The sequence below is a fragment of the Hemiscyllium ocellatum genome, chromosome 26 (assembly GCF_020745735.1).
Source record: "Hemiscyllium ocellatum isolate sHemOce1 chromosome 26, sHemOce1.pat.X.cur, whole genome shotgun sequence".
NCBI classification, from domain to species: Eukaryota; Metazoa; Chordata; class Chondrichthyes; order Orectolobiformes; family Hemiscylliidae; genus Hemiscyllium; species Hemiscyllium ocellatum.
Genome location: NC_083426.1, coordinates 19,317,903 through 19,340,274, shown reverse-complemented (window position 1 = coordinate 19,340,274; position 22,372 = coordinate 19,317,903). Strand labels below are relative to the sequence as shown.

Here is a 22,372-nt window from a genome sequence, read left to right as displayed (position 1 = left end):
AGTCCAACACTGGCATCTCCAAATCTTGATAAAAGAACCTCTTCTGTATAAATACAGATAAATTATTCAAATGAAAGATCTGACAGTTGTATACAAAGTAAAACAAATACTTAATGCAAGTGATTTTACTTAAAGAAAAATCAAGTAATCTGGTTCCTCATCCAAGAAGACCAAAAACCTACTAATTATGACAATGCACTGTTCTGTTGAGTGACCTTGGCCCAGGAAGTTTCTATGGATCCTGAAATAGAGCAGTTCAGGGAAACCGATTTGATTCCTGTTTTGGAAAACTGAAACGATCTGGAAAATGATGAGATTTTAACTTGATGTCAAGCTGTTGCAACTAATCAGAGTTTTAATAATGAGGAGACTGAATTCAAAGATTAGATATAGGAAGTGAATGAGATTATTTATGTGTTGCTTGACTGCACCCTCCCCCAAAACCCTTACAGACTCTATCCTGACACAAAGGTAATGAAGAGTGGACATGGTCTTCTTATTGTTTTGGTGATTTCCATGGCTGTACTTTGTAGAGGGTCAGGAACAGGTTCAGATCTTGTCAACATACACAGTGACCTCTGGCTTGACTGAGCCACTTAAACGAGCCTGGAATAACACAAAGAACTGCGGATGCTTCAGATCTGAAACAAACAAAAACAGAAATTGGCGGAGACGTTCAGTAGGTCTGGTAGCATCTTTGGAGAGAAAGCAGAGTTAATGTTTCGAGTCCTGTGACTGTTCTTCAGAACTCTTGAACAAGGCTCACAGGATGCGAAAATGTAACTCTGCTGTCTGTCCACGGATGCTGCCAGACCTGCTGAGTTTCTCCAGCAAATTTTGTTTCTGTTTGCTTTAAATGGGACTGGATGTGGGTCTCCTGCCTCCCATCTCATTTTCTGGATTGTTAACTGGGCACTTCTGCACAGAGACAGCCAGAAAAGTAAAATTCGCCTTGGACGTAGCACCAAATCTCTGTTGGATTATTGCAGTCTACATTGGCACCAGAAGATGTAGAGAATCATAGAATCTCTACAGTAGAGAATGAGGCCAATTGGCCTATCGGGTCAGCACAGAAGAGCATCCCACCCAGACCCGGTCCCCCACCCTATCTCTGTATCCCCGCATTTACCATGGCTAACCCACCTAACCTGTACATCCCTGGCTACTATGGGTCAATGTAGCATGGCCAATTCTCCTAATCTGTACACCTTTGGACTGTGGGAGGGAACAGGAGCACCTGGGAGAATGTGCAAACTCCCAACAGCCAGTCACCTGAGGTTGGAATCGAACCCAGGTCTCTGGCACTGTAAGGCAGCAGTGCTAACCACTGAGCCACTGTGTAACAACTCTGTAATGGTTTTGGGAACTTTATTTACATCTATCTAGTACTTTACTATCGGATCAGAACATTTGGTTGCCGATCATTGTCAGCAGCTGGGAAAGTGCCTACGTCTGACAAGAAGCAAGAAACTTGTACCTTTTCTGATTTTCCTGTGCCCTGTACGTGCCAGAAGGAACAACCCAGGATGGGTCTGGGTTTGATTTGTCCTTGGACAAGCATAAATGAATTTGGGCAAGGAATCTGTGGACAGTAGCAGCATGTTTCGGTTGCCTTGGTCCTATCTATTGCCGAAACGGGAAATGGAGGGAACAGAAAAATCTGTGATAAGTTGTTCCAGGTATTCAGTAAGGTATCAGTGAAAATAGGTCAAGAATGTAGTGATGGAAATGCACAGTAGGTCAGGCAGCATCCGAGGAGCAGGAGAATCGACGTTTTGGGCATAAGCCCTTCATCAGGAATGAGGCTTGTGGGCCAGGGGGGGCTAAGAGAAAAATGGGAGGGGGATGGGGGGTTGGGGGTAAGGTAGCTGAAAATGTGTTAGGTAGATGATAGGTTGGAGAGGAGGGTGGAGTGGATAGATGGGAAAGGTGATGTACAAGTCAGGAGGGCAGTTGGAGGCTTGGGACTAGGATAATGTGGGGAGAGGGGAAATGAGAAAACTTGTGAAATCTACATTGATCTGGTGTGGTTGCAGGGTCCCAAGGCAGAATATGAGGTGTTCTTCTTCCAGGCATCGGGTGGTAAGGATTTGGCGATGGAGGAGGCCCAGGACCTGCATTTTCTTGATGGAGTGGGAAGGGGAGTTGAAGAGTTCAGCCACGGGGTGGTGGGGTTGGTTTGGTGCAGGTGTCCCAGAGATGTTCTTTGAAATGATCAGCAAATAGACCTCCTGTCTCCCCAGTGTGGAGGAGACCACGTTGGGTGCAACGGATATAGTAGATGACATTGGTGGAGTTACAGGTAATTTTCTGTCAGATGTGGAAGGATCCTTTGGGGCTTTGAACGGAGATGAGGGGAATGGTGTGGGCACAGGTTTTGCACTTCCTGTGATGGCAGGGGAAGATGCCAGGGGGTGTAGAATGGTGGAGGCCGTGGATCTGACAAGGGAGTCATGGAGGGAGTGGTATCTCCAGAACGCTGATAGAGGTAGGGAGGGAAACGTATATCTGGTGGTGGGATCTGTTTGTAGGTGGCGGAAGTGGCAGAGGATGACTTGTCCATTATCTTTCCCATCCATTCACTTCACCCTCCTGTCTGACCTATCACCTTCCCCCCCACCTTCATCTACCTATCACATTTTCACCTACCTTCCCCCCCCCCCCCCCCCCCCCCCAACCCTACACCCTCCCATTTACCTCTTAGCCCCCCCGGCCCACAAGCCTCATTCCTGATGAAGGGCTTATGTCCGAAATGTCGATTCTCCTGCTCCTCAGATACTGCCTGACCTGCTATGCTTTTCCAGGATTACACTCTCAACACTGATCTCCAGCATCTACAGTCCTCACTTTCTCCCATCAGTGAAAATAATTTAAATAAGTATAAGTGAATGAAACAGTTAACCATGACAAATGAAGAAAGAGGGGTTAGACTTGTTTAGTGAAGACAGGGAACGGAGCTTTAGATTGGGCACAGGAACTGCTCACCATTGCAGAATGATATTCAAAAATAATTATGTCCAAATGTAATAAAATTAAATCTGCAAGTTTGGTAATAATCAGGATCAATTAATTGCGACAAAAGATTCAGCCCATGAACTCTGTTTCTCTCTCCTCAGATGCTGCCTGATCTGCTGAGCATTTCCAATATCTAGCTTTTGTTTTATGGCTGAGTGTAAATTGTGTTGAATATTTTGGAGGGGTATTTGCTGGGAGGCCCAGTAAGGTTTCTCACCTTATCTTACCAAGTGTCCCTCAATAGCCACCTCCCGATGGGGTTTCTCACATTTGGGAGGCAGTGACCTAGGGGTATTATCATTGGACCATAAATCCAGAGACCTAGGTAATTTTCCCAGGATCCAGGTTCGAATCCTGCCATGGTAGATGGTAGAATTTGATTTGAATAAAACTCTGGAATTAAGAGTCTGATGACCTTGAAACCATTGCCGATTGTTGGAAAAACCCATCTGGCTAATATCCTTTAGGAAGGGAAATGCCATTCTTATCTGGTCGGACTTACATGTGACTCCAGACCCACAGCAATGTGATGGACTGCCCTCCGGGATGGGCAATAAATAGTGGTCTTGCTATGGGTGCCTCATCCTGTGAATTAATATAATATCTGATGCCATCCCCATCTTACTACAAGCTGTTCCCAGGACACATCACTATTCAGTGAATAGCTGCTGAAAAATCAGCCTCCCTTGCTCGATCATTAGGAGGCTGCTGTGCAACTGAATAAGTGTTGGCAATTTGGTGTTTCCCCCTCACTGGCAATGTAATGGCATCGCAGCCACAAGGCCATGTTGACCATGGCATATAGTTGGTATGGCTGACACTCCCTTGCACAAGCAACTTCATTTTCTCACCCTAGTCACTGTTTAACCACCAGGTCCACACAGCTAACCTGTTGTAAGCTACAATGCCTCTGAAGACTCTGCCTGAGACCACAGTACTCACCCAATTTCCAGTGGTCACCCATTATCTTGTACTTAGTCAGTAGGGAAACATTTTATACAGACAAACATAAGTTTTTATTGATGGACAACTAAAGGGAACACAAAGGAAACATGGACTACAGGATACCCCTACAATGCCTTTTGACCTTGATTGCCCATGATGGGTTTCTGCATCCAGCTATCATCTACTGTCTCCACAGGAGGGGGAGGGGTGTGCGGCAATGGGCTGCCAGGATAGTGCAAGGTTAAAGGGACGTGTAAGGGGTGCGGGTGGTACCTGGAAACCAGGCAGGGCCAGATGTCAATCAGATCCTGTCTATCTTGTAATGTCTATGGCAGCTGAGCTCTGCCATCCACAAACATTATTCCCACTCCAATTCCTCATGCTTCTCCTCAGGCAACTGCTGTCATGTCCCCAGCTCTCAACATCTATCGCATTGCTTCGTTGCCTGCTCCAGTTGTGTAGACCACTCCAAGCTGGAGAACTGGATCTTCAGCAGCAGTTATCCATTCTACTGTGATCCAGTTCACAGTGTGTGCACCAACTTGGCAGAAGGAAAAAGTGCTTGCTGCACTCCGATGCTTGTTCCATCTTAGATCCACCACAGCCATCCCACTCTCCATTGCATTCAGGAGGTTCTTTCATCATATTTAGTTGACTTGTGATGCTTCTCTGTCCCCCTTATCCCACAGCCTTCTTGGAACTTCCACAATGATGGGGACTGTTGCCTAGCATTCACCACCTTTTATGATATTACTGTTAACTTCTGCATCACTAAGATGACAATGGTAGTTTAACCAGCACCAATGGCATGGTGCTTCCTGCCTTTCAGCAATATTTGATGCATAAGCATGACCACTCTGCATGCATTGCATACATGCGAACAAATGATTGCTAATGACAAGCAGCTGGAGTTTGCAAACCTATGCTTCATGTATTTGCCCCTGCAATGTCCTAACTTTCATCCATTATAGTGACACTGACTTACCCCCACCCTGGGTGCTGTACTCCATTTTTCAGTTGTATTATGCAGTTATGATGCTGGTTTTGTTTCTGACTATGTTGCTTATGGAGTAAAAGGAGCACAAATGAAAGCACTGAGCATCTATGTATTAAGATTCTAAGGTTCAAACAGATAATGTTCTTCCTAAATCACAGAAGTCAGCTTGTATGAACAATCTATTGCTACAACAATCTAAATAAGCCCAATACAAAGGAGTTGGGGGTTCCTCCATGGAAACACAGCTCACAGTCAACACTTCCAGCACAAAGCAGGGTTTCCAGATATCATCACCCCCTTCTCCCTTTAACCTGGTACACCCTTGCAGCCCATTTCCACTCCTGTGGAGACACACTACATTGAACTTTGCCTCCAACTGTCCTCCCTGCCCCCTGAGTCCAAACATTAGACTTTAATGATGCCACCCTGCTCCTCTACAATCCCCTTGTAGAGGCCATAGTGGTTGTCGCTGCCAATAACATCTCCTCTGGTAGAGTATAATGCCCTCCAAAGCTGTTCGGCATTCCTGCCCATACACGTTGAATTTCTCTCTGTGACCATCCTTGTTCCCACTTGCATAAATGTCTCTACTTCCTTCCCCACATCCTTGACTCCCACATTCCTTTTGGCAGTGATCAACTTGCTTCCCTCCAATAAGGCTCTGCCTTAATAATCGATGATGGAGTATAATTGTCACAGACCTCGGAATTACTTGACAAACTAAACACGACTGACCAAACCCCTGACCGTTGTCCTTGCAGCTTTCTTACTGACAGAACACCATTCCCCTGCCTGCTGCTGTTGTGTCTGCAGGACGGAGCATTGTGGGCTGCAGTCAGACAGATCGCTTGACACTGGGCATCCCAAGCTGATGACTGATTGTGGTCAGATCCCTGGACTATGTGCAAACTGTGCCCTGAGTAAAGGTACCAGGATCAGCATTTCCTGTAATTTTCTTCCCGGCTGCTTGGGTCTGTGAGGTTTCTGTATGGCAGAGACTCCCAGAACCAAAAATCTAAACCGTGATTGACACATGACTGTACAGTTTAAAGGGAACAATGAGCAGGCCCTCTAAACCAATGCAGACCCCTTGAATAAGTTGAAGAATAATCCCGATTCTGAAGAGGTGTCATACCTGACTCAAAATGTCAACTCTGTTTCTCTCCACAGACGCTGTCAGACAAACTGAGTGTCTTCTGTATTTTCTGTGTTTGTTTCAGATTTCCAGCATGTGCAGCATTTTGCTTTTGTTTGAGAGGAATTTAATGTCTGACATAGACTCTTCAACTTAATTGGTCTATTTCTTTCCTTTTAATAGTGGAGGATGAGAGAGGCATGGGCAATATTGTGAACAGAAGACATCTATGTACTGGGAATGTGGCAGACGAAATCCAATTATTTAGAAGCAAAATTATCTAAGTCTTCCCACTTCGGGTGAGAACAGGGAGCAGCAATGCAGTCATCATCAACCTTGAGAAACAAGATCAGGAGAATAGTGACATGGTGGCTCAGTGGTTAGCACTGCTACCTCACAGTGCCAGGGACTCGGGTTCAATTCCAGCCTTTGGTGACCGTCTGTGTGGAGCTTGCACGTTCTCCCCATATGCTCCGGTTTCCTCCAACAGTCCAAAGGTGTGCACATTAGGTGAACTGGCCATACTAAATTACCCATAGTGTTCAGGGATGTGTAGGTTAGGTGCATTAGTGAGGGGTAAATATTGAGTAATAGGGTAGGGGAATTTGTCTGAGTGGGATACTCTTCCGAGGGTCAGTATAGACTTGTTGAGCCAAATGCCCTATTTCTACACTGTAGGCATTCTATGAATATCTGAGGAGGACTGAAACAAAGATTTTACCCCATAAATCCCATGTTTCTGAAGCACTTTATATACTATTGCAAAAGATAAATTTGAACTAATTTATTATGTTTTCATTTTGTAGGCAGTGATGTAAAAGTGAGCAACAACAAACCTAATGTTGGAAACTATGGGCAGAATATCAGCATGCTGGAAGATGACTGCATTCCACCACCTCCTCCAATGGCTCCTCCACCACCTCCTCCAATGGCACCTCCACCACCTCCAACTCAAAGTATTTATCAAAATCCACAAATGACCTATTTGCCTTATGAAGTGACTATCCCACCACCTCCTCAGATAGCTCCTCCTCCACCACCACCACCACTACCTTTAAACATGACATTACAACAAAAATTTACTCCAAACTACCAACCTCCTGAAACAACCTTTTCTCCACCTCCTCTACCTCCAAATATGATTCCTCCACTGCCTCCAGCAATGGCACCTCACAAATCTTTCCCAAAGACTGATTTGTTCTCAAAAGCATCTTCCCCATCCAGTACAACAAGACCTCCTGCACCTCCCCCCTTTCTTCCACCTGATGATTATTCTCTCAACTCACCTCTGCAAAATAATGTTTCAAAATACAATCATATTAAACAGCCTAAAAAGTCACCACCAGCTCCTCCACAAAGAGATTTGATACAACACAATCATTTTCATGTCAAGCCTGAAAGGGAGACACTGTCTTCTTTCAAATTCTTCCCGAATGCTTCACAAAAGTTAGTTTCCGATAGTCAGTCTTTGTATATGGCAGAATCTCCTGAAGTGATTTCACAACCTCAAGTTGCATCAACTTTCAATCCGAAAGCAACAGCAAAGCTTTTTGGATCTTCAGAACCCGTTAACAGATCAGAAAACAGGTTAAATTCTGACTGGCAAAATAAAAGCAAGTCCATGATAGTTATGAAAGATGCTGACCAGTATACAATGGACCACACAGGGGAGATTAATCACCCTGCTTCCATGCACATGAACACAAATGAAAGCACTGAGCATCCAAGTATGAATAAGGTACAAATAGAACATGTTCCTCCTAAACCACAGAAGCCAGTTCGTAAGAACAATCTATTGCTACAACAATCTAAATCAACCCAATACAAAGGAATACTTTCAGGTTCCTCTATGGACCGTTGCACAGAGGATGAGAAAGAAAAGAACTGGAGCAACAGCATAGATCTTCGGCAGAGCAGTTTAAATCAACCTCATGATTCTAACAACAATCAAAACTTGGTCCATTCAACCATTTCGAACATTGATTCTGAAATAAAAAATGGGAACCACAGAGCAGGAGACAAGTCAAAATCCACTGTGATCAGAGATTTTGAAAACCAGAGTTCCTCAGAAAATGTTGCGTTAGATTTTCAATCCTTGAAACCAGTTGAGAAACCAACCACATTAACAGCAGAGATTCCAGATTTTCCTCCAGAACAAACTCTGCCTAGCCCAGAGCAGAATATAGATCCACGTTCACCACTGGCACTTCTCATGGCTGCAAAACAGCGAGATTCTAGTAAAAACAAAAGAGCTCACAAAGCATCTTCAGAAACAGCTAACTTATCCTTGGGAGGCACTCGGTTTATTCAGTCAACAAATTCAAATACAATCCATATCACACCAATAGCTAATTACAAGGATCGTTCTTTGATATCACATGCTGAAGAAGATAGTTCAGCATGGAACAAGCATGGAGACGATCTCATCAATCCTCTGAACAGCACCAGAGAGAGTCTAGATTGGTCAAAACCTTCATCCCGCTCTGCATCACGAGAAACTGCAGTACCAGAAGACTCTCAAAATGATGATGACATGTCTTTACTTCTGATCCCACCTCCACCATGCTTTAGTGATGAAGAGAATGAAGAACCCTCATTTGAACTTCTGCCACCTCCCCTTGAATTTTCTAACCATAATGAAAGTTATTCTTCTCAACCAGAAAGAACAGTGCATGTTGAATCTGAGATTGACAATCATCCCTCTGCCAATTCTGACCAGAAAGGGCTTTGTCTGCAGGATCCTGACCATTTTACATTTAATCACCATAAAAATCTTAACAATAAAAATACTCATTCCATTAGCAAATTGCCAGTAAACACTTCGTCGCTTCCTGTCAAAACAAACATTGTTCGGCAAAAGCCAGCAATTGCAGAAAAGCCCACGTTTATCAATAGCACTGTTGTGAATGGGGGTCCTGGAAAATATCAAAATTCAAAGCAAGTTTCAGATCCGCACAGTTATTCCCCTCTAATGCCTAAATCATATGAAAAAAACATACCCAAGATGGAAGATCCTCAGACAGAGATGGTACCATCAACAAACAAACTGGTAATGAAGAATAAAGTAATTGATGAACTGCAGTCAAAAGTGCAAGCCTTGAGCACAGACAATTCTGATATTACAGCCAAAAGGTGAGTTCAAATCTGTGCTAGAGTAATCCTCTTGGGGAGCAAAGTTCTTAAACAGCTTATATAAACAATTACAGTTCTGTATAAACCATTTAATTCCATTCTCTATTTTACTAATTGTTCAAGTCCTAATACAGATGATGCTGCATTGCTGCAGGAGGACTGCGTTAAATTCCATTTTTCAGATGAGATGTAATGCCAAGACTTTATCTAACCACTCAAGTGGATATAAAAAGATCCCATAGTACTGTGTAAAAGAGCATCCTGACCAGTATTTCTCTTTCAACAATGCAAAAACATTACCTCATCATTATCACATTGATGATTGTGACAATTTGCTGTCCATTTTATACATTACAATGATTGCACTTTGCAAATACTTCATTGGGAGCAGAATGCTTTGAGTTGCTCTGTGGTTACAAAATGTAAAATTTAAATGCAAATCTTTTACTCTCTAACTTGTTCGTCTCAGATTATGTTCTGAGGAAGGGTCACTGGATCCAAAACATTAATTTCTGCTTTCTCTCCACAGATGCTGCCACATGCTGAGTTTTCCCAGCAATTTCTGGTTTTGTTTCTGACTGTGTTGCTTATGGAATAAAAGGAATTAGCAACCGGATTAGGCCACTTAACCTCTCAAGACCTCTCACTGTATTCAGTGAGATCATGGCTAATCTGTCACTTTGTTTATCCAATTTTGCCCCAAATCACTCAATAGTTGTTGGTAATAATAATCTCAGATTAAAATTTAACAATATTACTTGTCATTTGTGACAGTGTTGTAAACATTTACCCTCTATGCACATTAGAGGTATTTCCTAGTTTCATTCCGAAAATGTATGCACTAGTCTTTCAACATTGTCCCCTGTCCTAAATTCCCCAACTGGTAGAAATGGATTCCTACTATCTAAAGTAATTGCTTCCACAATATTTTGAAAATTTCAATCAAACATTCGTAATTCCAGGGATTAAACTTTGACTTGTGTAATGTTCTTGGTAATTTAGGCAGTGAAATCCAGATTTTACTTTGGTAAAGCTTCCCTGTACTCTCTCCAGCCTTCTTAACTTCCCAGAGTACTTCTGCTGTGGTTTAACCAGGACGTTATACAGCCCGTATTCTCGTCCTCTAGATATGATGGCCAGCATTCCATTTGGCTTTTGATTGTCTTCTGTGTACAACCGTGTTGTCATTATATATTAATGGTTTGGAGGAGCCGGTGTTAGACTGGGGTGGACAAAGTTAAAAATCACACAATACTAGGTTATAGTACTATAAACTGGTGTTGTATGATTTTAATATTATATATTAAAACATTATATATATATTTTAAATGTTCTATCTTACACCTGCAATGATATTTGTTGCCTAAAATGATCCAGAATTTTAGAAAAGTAAATAATATTATACAAGAGGTAAATCAAATGAAATATTTACTTCAAGTTTTGTATTGTTGCATTATTGATGTATTGTTGCATTATTGATCAGTTTATAGTAGTTCAATATTCAGTCAGAACCACTGAACTTACAGTAGAATTGAATGCAGGGGAGGTGGTGGGTCTGGATGAGATGCTTTCTGGAGGGTTGGTACAGACTCAATGGGCTGAATGGCCTCTTTCTGCACTGTAAAGATTCTATGATTCCATGACTTCTTGGTATTGAAGGAAAGTGAGGTCAGTGAGCACAGATTAGGCAATAATAAAACATTGCTATTAACTGGGAATTTGATCTCAGAATGTTACTGAGTTTGTAGTTATCTTGTGGTTTTAAACTGTTACATTTACAAAGTAAAACAACTTTTATGAATCTTCCTACTCTTTTCCAGCTCTCAGAATGCACAACATCCACAATCTTATGGGCGGACCTTCACTATCCGGCCTGGTACAAAGCAACCAATAACTGTGGTATACCCTCCAACAACTAAATGAAGATCTGCTCTTTTTGAACCAAAACGATTTTCCACAGACTCCAAATATTGTGGGTATCACCTAATTAATGTCAGAGGATTAGGAGAGGCAGTGGCCAAGTGGTATTATCACTGGATTGTTAATGTAGAGACCCAGGTAATGTTCTGGGGACCTGGGTTGGAATCCTGTCACAGCAGATGGTAGAATTTGAATTTATAATTATCTGGAATTAAGAGTCTAATGGTGACCATGAATCCATTGCGAATTGTTAGAAAAACCCATCTGGTTCACTAATTCCCTTTAGGGGAGGAAACTTCCATTCTTATCTAGCCTATGCGACTCCAGACTCAGAGCAATGTGGTTGACTTTCAACTGCCCTCTGGGAAATTAGGGCAATAAATGCTGGCCTAGCCAGTGATGCCCTCATCCCATGAATGAATGAAAACAAAATCTTTCACACTGACTTTATTAACATTCCCCAAGGAGATATTTCTGAACATCCAAATTTCACCCTACTTATTTGAGTTTATCAGCACTTGGTGTGTACATACGCTTTGCATTTGTGACACATTCTGAAGAAGCCTTTTACCAGCAATAGCTTGTTTATATTGTGTGTGTCTTTGTGTAAAACATGGTAAAAATGCTTTTAAGAGATATGCCTTTTTTGAACAATCTTTCTGAAAGACATCATTCTTCTGCATGTTGAATAATACAAAGGCTCCTTCTGTAATATCTCAGCATGGTTCTAGCACATTATCTTGTAACATGCAGATTAAACAATGAGCTTATGCTGCAGTAATTGTAATCATGGGAGTATAAGGAAAATTATTTTTTTTACATAACTGTGTACACATTCTATAAGCCTGTCTTAATCTTAACCAAATACAGAGAATGTCCTGTAAAAATATTTAATTATATTTTCAATTTTGAATTATTTTCCCAATAGATGTATGTTAACATGCATTGTATGTTTCTTCCCCAGAGTAAAAGTTTTAAAGTATTTTATATATTTTAATGAAATACTGACATTTATGGCATTTATTAATGGTTGATGTGAAAAATTGCACTTATTACACAATCCATACCTAATTCAATCTGCCGGTACCATCCGCATGTAATCTCTACGTTGTATAAGTTTAAAAATCACAATGAAACTTCTTTACCAAATCAGAGAGACGGAGAGGGGAAAAGGGTTGCCCTGTGTTTCTGTATTTTGATTTGTATAGTGACTTTGACTTGAAATGAAACATTTTTATTTAACTGGTCTATTTTGGATAAAGGTCAAAATGTAATCTAGTGTGAATTTAAGTAAGATTGTATTGTAGAAGTATCCATGTATGATGTTCATTACCTCAATGCTGCATTTCCTTTCTATAATATGTACACCAACATCTATGATAAAGATGCTTATATGTTTGGTGGTTTCTCAACAGGAAAAGCTGATGCTATACCTCAAGAAATCAATAAATGTTAATCTTGTACAAATCAGTGTCACCATGCCATTTTGAAAATGCACTAAATCATTTTGAAAATGTACATTTCTGTTTAATATTTGCAAATGTAATGATTCTGATTTTCAGTTGGAGAGTAAATATAAAATCATTTTAAAAATATGCATAAGAACTTAAGAAATAGGAGCAATTGGCCATTCAACCCATCAAGCCTGCCCTCCCGTTCATTTAAAGTATTTTAGCTGTTCTACTACTTGTCTCAACATCTCTTTCATGCTTGTTCAGCATAGCCCTAAACTCTTTAATATTTCAAAAGTCCATCCAACTCTTTTACATACTTTCAGTGAATGAGCATCCTCAACTCTCTGGAATAGAGAACTCCAAACATTCACTCACTTCTGAGAAGAAATTCCTTTGCATCTCAGCTTTAAATGAGTGTCCCCTTATTCTCCAGTTTGAGATTTCCCCCACTGTGGAAATATATTCTCACCACCCTCAGAATCTTGTATGTTTTAATAAGGTCACCCCTCATTCTTCTAAACTCTTAACGAAGAAAAGCCTAACTTGTTCAGTCATTCTTGAAAAATCAACCCCTCACCCAAGGAATCAGCCTACTGAATCTCTTTTGAACCTTCCTTAATGCCAATTTATCATAGAGTCATACAGATGTACAGCATGGAAACAGACCCTTCGGTCCAACCTGTCCATGCCGACCAGATATCCCAACCCAATCTAGTCCCACCTGCCAGCACCCAGCTCATATCCCTCCAAACCCTTCCTCTTCATATACCCATCCAAATGCCTCTTAAATGTTGCAATTGTACCAGCCTCCACCACATCCTCTGGCAGCTCATTCCATACATGTACCACCCTCTGCGTGAAAACGTTGCCCCTTAGGTATCTTTATATCTTTCCCCTCTCACCTAAACCTATGCCCTCCAGTTCTGGACTCCCGGATCCCAGGGAAAAGACTTTGTCTATTTCTTAAATATCGGATGCAAAACTTTACACAACATTCTGGGTATAGCCTCACCAATACCCTGCGCAATTGTAAAAAGACTTCCCTATTTTTAAACTCCAACCCCTTAGCAATAATGGACAAAATTTCATTTAGCTTCAAAATTATGTGCTGCACCTGCACGCTAACTTTTGTGCTTCATGTACAAGAACACCCAGATCCCTCTGCACTGTGTTTTCTTTTGGGAGTCTCTGTTTGAACAATAGTCTGCCTTTAATTTTTTTCTACCAAAGTAGATCCCCTTTCAGATACCTTATGTCCTCAACACAACCTGCCTCTCACCTATATTTTTGTATCAGCAAAATTTGGATTACACTCTGCTGCATCCTTCAAGTCTATTCTATAGATAGTAAACAACTGAGGTTCTAAGACTGATCCTTGTGTATTAATGAATTAAAATTACAGCCCAATACATGGATAGTTGTACTCCTTTCAAACATGAAACTATAAAATAAAGCTTCAATGTTAGTTTTTTTAAGGACTATCTCTCAGCAGATTCTCAGCATTTTATATTTGAAGATTGGATTTGAGCTACAGGGAGATGCTGAATAAGCTGGGGCTGTTTTCCCTGAAGCGTTGGAGGCTGAGGTGTGACCTAGAGGTTTATAAAGTCATGAAGGGCATGAATAGGATAAATAGACAAGATCTTTTCCCTGACGTAGGGGAGTCCAGCACTAGAGGACATAGCTTTAGGGTGAGAGGAGAAAGATTTGAAAGGGACCTAAGGGGTAACTTTTTGACACAGAGGGTGGTGTGTGTGTGTGTGTGTGTGTGTGTGTGTGTGTTCGGAATGAGCTGCCAGAGGAAGTGGTGGAGGCTAGTACAGTTACAACATTTAAAAGGCATCTGGATGAGTTTATGAATAGGAAGGGTTTAGTGGGATATGGGCCAAATGCTGGCATTGGAACTAGGTTAGGTTAGGATATCTGTCGGCATAGATGAGTTGGACCGATAGGTCTGTTTCCAGGCTGTATATCTCTATGACTCTAATAACGTGCAGGAAAACAAATGAGAGTACAATACAAAGAAACCTGTGGACACTGGAAATCTAAAGTAGAAACAAGCAATGCTATAAACGCTTAGGATGCCAGGAAATATCTATGGACATAGAATCAGTGATTCAGGCCATCAGAACCTATGAAAGACAAAGGCATGAATGAAAAACACAGATAGTAGGTCATTGGTCATATCTGTGTTCCTCTCTCCATGTATGTTGCTAGACCTGAGTTTTTTCAATACCTTTTGCTTCCATCTTAGCTTAAGTGGAAATTGATTCTTGTTAAGGTGATGACATGACCTGCTTTCTGCCATTTATACATCTATCAGGCCCATTACATAAATGAATGAAGACAATGTGTAACTAGATACATTGGTTGTTTTACAGCTTTTATGCAGCTGACTCATTTTCTTATCCTGGGGAATGTCCTTGAGCATGTAGTTGATCTATGACGTTATTAACAATAAAGGAACATCATTTCATGGGTGACTGGGGTAGCATCAGTAAAAAGCTTCAGAAATTTATGCAAATTGGAGTCCAAAGATATATAAAGAACTATGATAGTATTTTATCAGTCACCTAGGAGAAGAATGCATCCTGAAATTAAGTGTTCAGGTTAATTCTTTGTTTTTGTGGAAGACTCCTGCTCCTTACCACAATGTGGAAGAATATTTCCCAGGTTTTGTGGCCACTTCTGAATTAGCCTACTTGTAGCAGAGTGAGCTACAGCAAGGTGATTGTTTATTCTAAATGTAACTTTCTTAATGAGGTAATGATAATAAAATGGACTGGCCTTCCTGTTTCATCATTCATGCGGATCCTGATCAGCCTGCTGTTAAAAATTAATGCTTTGCCACTGCAGGTAGTTCTCCGATAATGCTGTATTGCTTCCTAGCATAATAGAAAATAATGGGGCCTATGGGAAAAGTGGGATTAGAGGCAGACTTGCAAAAAATATCATGATCACTCAAAACTCACCCACAAAGCCTAACATAAAGTATTGCATGGCCTGATGAAGGTTTAAATCATATTTATTAGTGAAACAAAAATAAATTTAACACATTACGTTGAAAAAATATTGTTAACGCAGGGATAGACGGTCATCATCATCACCACCTTCAGGTGCAGTTGTAATTGCAGAAATGGATGGCTGTGGTTGTTTGTCTTCTCACTGTTTCTTGGGGTTGGTTTAGATTGTGTGATGTGCAGGTACAAGAACAAATTAGAAAGACAAATGGTGTGTATACGGGTAATGCAGTCTTGCAGGAATTATACAGCAATTATACAAGAATATTCTTGTCTCAGAGGAAGATCAATGAACAGCCATTAATTTAATTTTTGAGGTGAAGCTGCTCAACATATACTACTGTCCCTCTCATATGCTCTGACAGCAGCTGACATCGGCACATACACAGAATGGCATGGAGACTTCAACGCTGATATCAGCATTTGTACAAAACTAAGCATGCAAAACAATCGCTACTGGAATTGCACTATTGCGAAGAGGTAAGCATTCTTGTCAGCGACGTTATCACCAAATCACCCTGCCAAAACTCACTTTATACCATAACTACCTGTACGTGAGAGCTGCATTAATTATTTATAGCATGAAAGTTTCTGACCTTTTTGTGAAAATAGTTGCTAAAATTTCCTTATTGGGTGCTTAAAGAACAGTTGAATTATATCTTCATAGCATGTTGGTGAACTACTTCTTGAATGGCTGATTATTCACATTGATCACTATTCTCCAGAACTGTTCGCCCATTTTTGAACTAAAATTTGGCTGTAATTTCTTACACATCAATGCCACCAAATCTCCTATTATAAAACAGTGGAACTTCTCTATATGCTCATGCGTAATGACAGTGATTTCAATGGACCCTTCTTGCTGTTGAAAATGAACGTACCCTCCAACAGAATGGAATTCCAAAGTCGATTGGCACACCTGCAAAACTGTAAAAGGATTAAAAAGTTCACTAACCCCAAGTTCTTAGTCCTTCGAATTAGGTAGCCATTTCTTGAATTATATCTGTGAAGCAATAAGTGTCCCTACAGCTTGTGTGAACAAATAAAATATTTCTGCTAATTGTTTTCATAGCAGATGCTCTTTTGCCATGTGTTATTAACTACATTTCAAACTTGCTTTGTCACTGTTTTGGCAATGTTGCCTGCCATAAGATTATAGATGTTTTAATGCTGTTACATTTCATGCTATGGTTCAACATGATCAAAAAAACAGCTTTTACCCACCCAGTAACATTTGACCTACTTGAGCACAGTCATTAAGGCAGCAGCATGTTACACCCAGCCCAATGTGCTTATATTAATAGCGCATTAATGCATTTGAATTTCATTATTCCACGGAATTCAATTGTTAACTTGTTCTACCCAAATGACATGCAAAGTGGATCTCTGATATTACAGGTGGATCTAGTTCTCTGTTTACCAAATTAATAATGTGCTCTTGATATTTACACAGTGTGAAATTCAGTCCTTATTCTGTTTCCTAACCCAGCTACTACTCACTCTGAAATAGGTCCACTCAGTTCCCTCTCCAAAAGGTGTCCATTTCTAATCTTTTAACACCTTTGAATGTGCCATTGCTGTTTCTCCTAGTTCAACTGCTCTACCTTAAATGTATTATCCATCATGTCCACAATTCTGAAACTATCCTTGTCCTATCAAGAGATGGCTAATGAAATCCTGTCAACCAAACTATAGGCAATAGACTTTGCCTATTTACCCTATCCATGCCCCTCATAATTTTGTAAAACTCTATAAGGTCACCTCTCAGCCTCCGACGCTCCAGTTATTACAATCTCTGGAGCAGGTGGGGCTTGAACCCAAACCTCCTGGCTCAGAGGGAGGGACAAGAGCCCACTAATCATAGCTTGTGATAACCGGGATTCAAACCTGGGTCAACTGCATGGAAGGCAGCAGTGCTCATCACTGTACCATCTGCCACACAGATGCCACTTTTTATGGTGCCCTTCCCAGTTATCCTAATGCTGCTTACAAATCACTTGCTTGCTTTGGAATTTTCTCCCATGCACATTTCTGGTTTGCCCAAATTTCCAAATGTGACCAACTACTGTTCCTAGTATATACATTGTCTCTGCAAAACAGTGTCTGCAAACAAGCGTCATAATGCTGCTTTACCCTGTCCACATGACTGCTACCATGGTGCTGTTTAACAAGTTTGTAATATGACTCAGGCTTTCAACTAAATATTGGCAAGACCAAAGTCATCCTGTTTCTTTCCAGAAACTGACCCGCCCTTGCTCCTCCCTGAAGCTTAATCAGATGAAGATAACACAAAAGCGACCAAAAGGTTGACCAAAAAGACTACTTTTAAGGAGAGTCTTAAACGAAGAGGGAAATGGTAGTAGAGGAACTTAGAGTCTGATAGGAAGTGGGATGAACAAATGGGAGCATTCGCAATGTAAGATTGGAAGAGGCTAAGTTGTTACACTGGAGGAAGCAACTAATGTAAGGTGGGGCGCAAGACTGAAACACGAGTGATTGTTTTGAATTAGTGGACTATGAATTGGTGAATTCTGATGTTTTATATGCATAACCTTCAGATGATTTGTACGGTGACTTTACATATTTCCAAGATGTCAAAACCTGCGTTTCATCCACAAATGCAGAAGGATTTAAAAGTCAATTATTTCTTTAGGATACTGTGGTGTACTTACACTCCAAGGACTGGAGCGGCTCACAAAGGCAACACACTCCATTTTCTTCGGGCAGTTAAGGATGATTAATAAATTTTGGCATAACCAGCAACACCCACATCCTGTGAACAAAAACACTGCAAATAAATACAAAGGAATGAAACATACAGTTTTTTGGCTAGGTGTCAATTACGTCAAGTTGCACATAAGTCTTCTCTCTAGCGCATCTTAGCAAATTCACCTAAATACCTACACTGCCCCTGTAGAGAGGTTTTTGTCTGATTCTAGTCCCATTCTATTAGATGCTGTTCCCGGACCAACTCGTCACTCAGCAGAGCATCCCTGGCATCTCTACCATCTTTAAAAGGTTGCCATGGCCACACACCTCGAGGAAGTGGTACTAATCCTCACAAACCACCTGAACAATGAAGTGGAAGTCTTTCCAAATAATGATTTATGTAGTGCTGTGAGATGGCCCTCAGCAAATTATGTCCAGCACATGGGGGAAGCCACCTATGTTTTCAAATCTTAGTGCCTTGCTGCAGCTCTGAACTCATCTTAGGGGAATGAGCTGAGCTTGTTGATCTCATTGGATGGCATCAGTCACTGTCCTGATACATTTGTGGGTGCACGACAGAGATCCCACACAGGTCACCTGTCACTCCCTGCAAGGTGCAAATCACAATAGAAATTCAAAGGGGCTGCCACTTTCAGAGCCATCAGGAGAGGATGGCTTCCTGGTCCTACAGTCCTTAGTCCCACTCCAGCAACACACTTCCATCAGTATCCTGGGACTATGGAGGCTTCATCAACACTGCTCATCCCCACGAAATGGAGTTGGTTGCAAAAATATCTGGCCCACCTACAGCTACAACACATCCTGAGGGGCCCTACTGGGGCCTCCGGGTGGACAATGAATTGGCATATTTTGATGTTTTATATGCATAACCTTCAGATGTGTTGTACAGTGACTTGACATTTACTTATTTCCAAGATGTCAAAACCTGCGTTTCATCTTGAGCAGGGAGCCATGGTGCCGTGCTACGGCTGCTGCTCCTGGATTTGCGTTCAGCCCTAGTCCTCCTGTATTTACTTTCACCTGCTTAGGAAGGTGGCCAGAGTGAAGGAGGAGTTAGTAATTATCTGACACCAAAGTCTGTGAACAAGGGGCGCATGAGCCCGGTGTGCATTGTTCATGCTGTTGTTTAGTGATGTGGAGACTCTTCGCAGCCAGGGATGAGCGGAAGTTGGCTGCTTTGACATCCATGCTGAGAATTCTGAGTATAATTTGCTGTGCTGTTGTACAATGATGATAAATGCACATAAATGAGATGAGATCTTCAATTAATAAGTTCATTAACAAGCAATAATCTCTCTTAATCGGCTATTGTTCCCTTTCTCTTTCGTGAACTTTATACCGGTAAAGATGTTGTTTGTTTTTGTGGGTTTCTTCTAATTTGTTGTGTTTCGTGATGACAAAGGGGTCATCCACATAGCGGACCCAAAGCTGGGGCTGGATCATGAGAAGGGCTGTACATTCTAACCTCTGCATAACTGTTTCTGCTAAAAGTTCTATTGATTTGTTTGTAGGACTTGTTGTTGAAGGTGAAGTGGGTTGTGAGGCACAGGTCTACTAGTTGAAGATGCTGTCTTTGCTGATGGAGTTGGTGCTGTCAGGTGTTTGTCTCCTTGGTTTGTCTAGCGGTGAGGCTAGTGATTCTTTGAGTAGGTGATGTTTACTGACGTGAATAGGGCTGTCATGTTGAAGGAAACCATGACTTCGTGGTCCTCTACCTTAGCGTCTTTGATTTTAAGGAATTCCTGGATGGAGTGGATGCAGTGGTTTGAGTCTTCTACTAGGTGTTCCAGTGTGCGTTGCAGTTCCTTTGCTAGTCTGTTTGCCAGCCCCTCTCAGACCCCTTGTTTATGAACCTTTGGTAATCTGTAGAAATGATGTGTATTCGATCCTTCAGGTTTCATTCTTTGGGGTTGTTTATTAATTTCACCTGCTTTGTGTAGTTTCCTCAGGGGTGTTATAATGCAGTTTTCTAGCTGTGGAGTCAGGTCCATCGCCACCTTTTGGTAGGTATTGGTATCTGCGAGTAGTGTGTTTGCTTTTTCAAATGCATTGTGTTCTGTTCAGGATGATGGTCATGCACCCTTTGTCTGTTAGTAAGATTATGATATTTCTGTCTTAATTCCTTCAAGGGCTTTCCTTTCCAGTATGTTGTGGGTGTTCCCTTCCTTCTCTCTCCTTAGTATTGATGCTACTGGCTGTCTAATGACCTGCTGTGTTTCTTCCATAAGTCCATTGTCTTTCAGAGTTGATTCCAGAGCTGCGAGGAAGTCCTTTTAGTCCACGTGCCTATGGTTGAAGTTCATCCCTCATACTAGGACAGCTTTTTCTGTGTCTGAGTGGTTAGTCAGACAGATTCTTTATCCAAAGTCTTTGAATTGTCTATGTTATTGCTTTGAGAGAACTTGGTTAGTTCTTCTTGTAGGTCTAGTCTTTTTTGTCTTGGTCGGCTGTTGTTTAATGTTGACGACTCATTCTATTGTACTTGTCCATTCATGGTTTGTTGTATTACTGTACAGAGTTTTTTGTTGTGAAGTTTCTCCTTCGTATTTGTGGAGTCAGTTGTGGGCATCAGTTATCGTTACTTGTTGCACTCTGTGGCCATTCTCTCCTACTGTTTTCCTGGCTTGTGAGGTGTTGAGAGGTGGTCTGTATTTGACACATTTTTATAAACCTATTTCCCTGAGGCATTCCTGGAGGAAGTACATTTATTGGGGGGTGATGCTCAGTTAGATGGCATTGGTGTCCCACATTTGGACTAATTTGGGCATTTTGCACCCATTGGTATTTGAGAATTTGGAGATGATTTGTAGTTCAAGTTGTTAGGCTCAGCGGTTACCTAGCATGTTTTGTCACTATGCTAGGTAACATCAGTGAGCCTCCAGTGACATGTTAGTATTCTGCCCTGTTTACCAATTATGCGTCTCAGTTTGCAGTGTTGGGTGATATCACTTCTGGTTCTGTTTGAGAGCTTGGTAAATGGGGTCCAATGGAGTTCCGGTTTGAATGCCAGGCCTCCAGGAAATCCCATGCATGTCTATGTTAAGCCTGTCCTCCAGGATGGATGCATTGTCCCAGTCAAACTGGTGTTCATCTTCATCTGTGTATGGATATGTGATAGTTGGTCTTGTCTTTTGATGGCTAGTTGGTGCTCATGTGTGCTGGTGGCTAGTTTCCTGCCCATTTGTCCCATATAATGTTTGTTGCAATCCTTGCAGGTAATTTTGTACATGACATTCGTTCTGCCAGTTGCTAGTACGGGGTCTTTTAAATTCATTAGGAGCTGTTTCAGTGTGGTGGTAGGTTTTTGGGCTACCATGATGCATAGTGGACAGAGTAGTCTGGTCGTCATGTATCACAGGATACTTGAGCACCAACTAGCTACCAAAAGACATGACCAACTATCACTGGTATCCATACACACAGACAAAAATGGAGACCAGTTCAACTGGGACAATACATCCATCCTAGGAGAGGTTAAACAAAGACACACATGGGAATTTCTAAAGGTTTGGAAGTCAAACTGGAACACCATTAACAAACAAACATCGATTTGGACCCCATTTACCAGTCTCTCAGAAACAGAACCGGAAATGCTATCACCCACCCCGACAAACCAAGATGCATAAATGACAAGCGGGGCAGAAGGTCAATGCTTCACTGGAGACTCACTGTTGATGTTACCTAGCATGGTGACAAAACATCCGAGAACAAATCAACCAGCTCAGCAAGCAAATTTACAACCCAATCTACAAATCTTCTCCAAAATCTCAAAGAATGCATTAAACTTCCTTCAGAGTTCAAATCAATTTTTCATGTGGTACTATGTTTTAAAATCATACTCTTTGAATAAACAGAACATTCCTATGCTCAAATAAATTTATATAAAGTAATTTTGCTGAAGCAGTTTTATATAGGGTTCAATTGCAATGTTTCAAAACTACCAGAGGAATGCAGGCTGTTTAAAATACCTTTTAATGGAAAATGAGTTTAGCACCCCCTGTTGTTCATTTGCCATAATAATTAT

General features: G+C 41.3%; 1 protein-coding gene across 1 annotated transcript in view; it reads left to right on the top strand.

The window, feature by feature from the left end:
• Positions 1–12,593, top strand: part of LOC132828376 (RNA-binding protein 33-like) — a 63,390-nt gene extending 50,797 nt beyond the window's left edge. Inside the window, exons 5-6 of the mRNA XM_060845423.1 lie at positions 6,899–9,224; positions 11,045–12,593. Of these exons, the coding sequence (XP_060701406.1) occupies positions 6,899–9,224; positions 11,045–11,147 (2,429 nt within the window). The 3' untranslated portion in view covers positions 11,148–12,593. The remainder of the gene's footprint in view (positions 1–6,898; positions 9,225–11,044) is intronic.
• Positions 12,594–22,372: the final 9,779 nt, after the last annotated feature.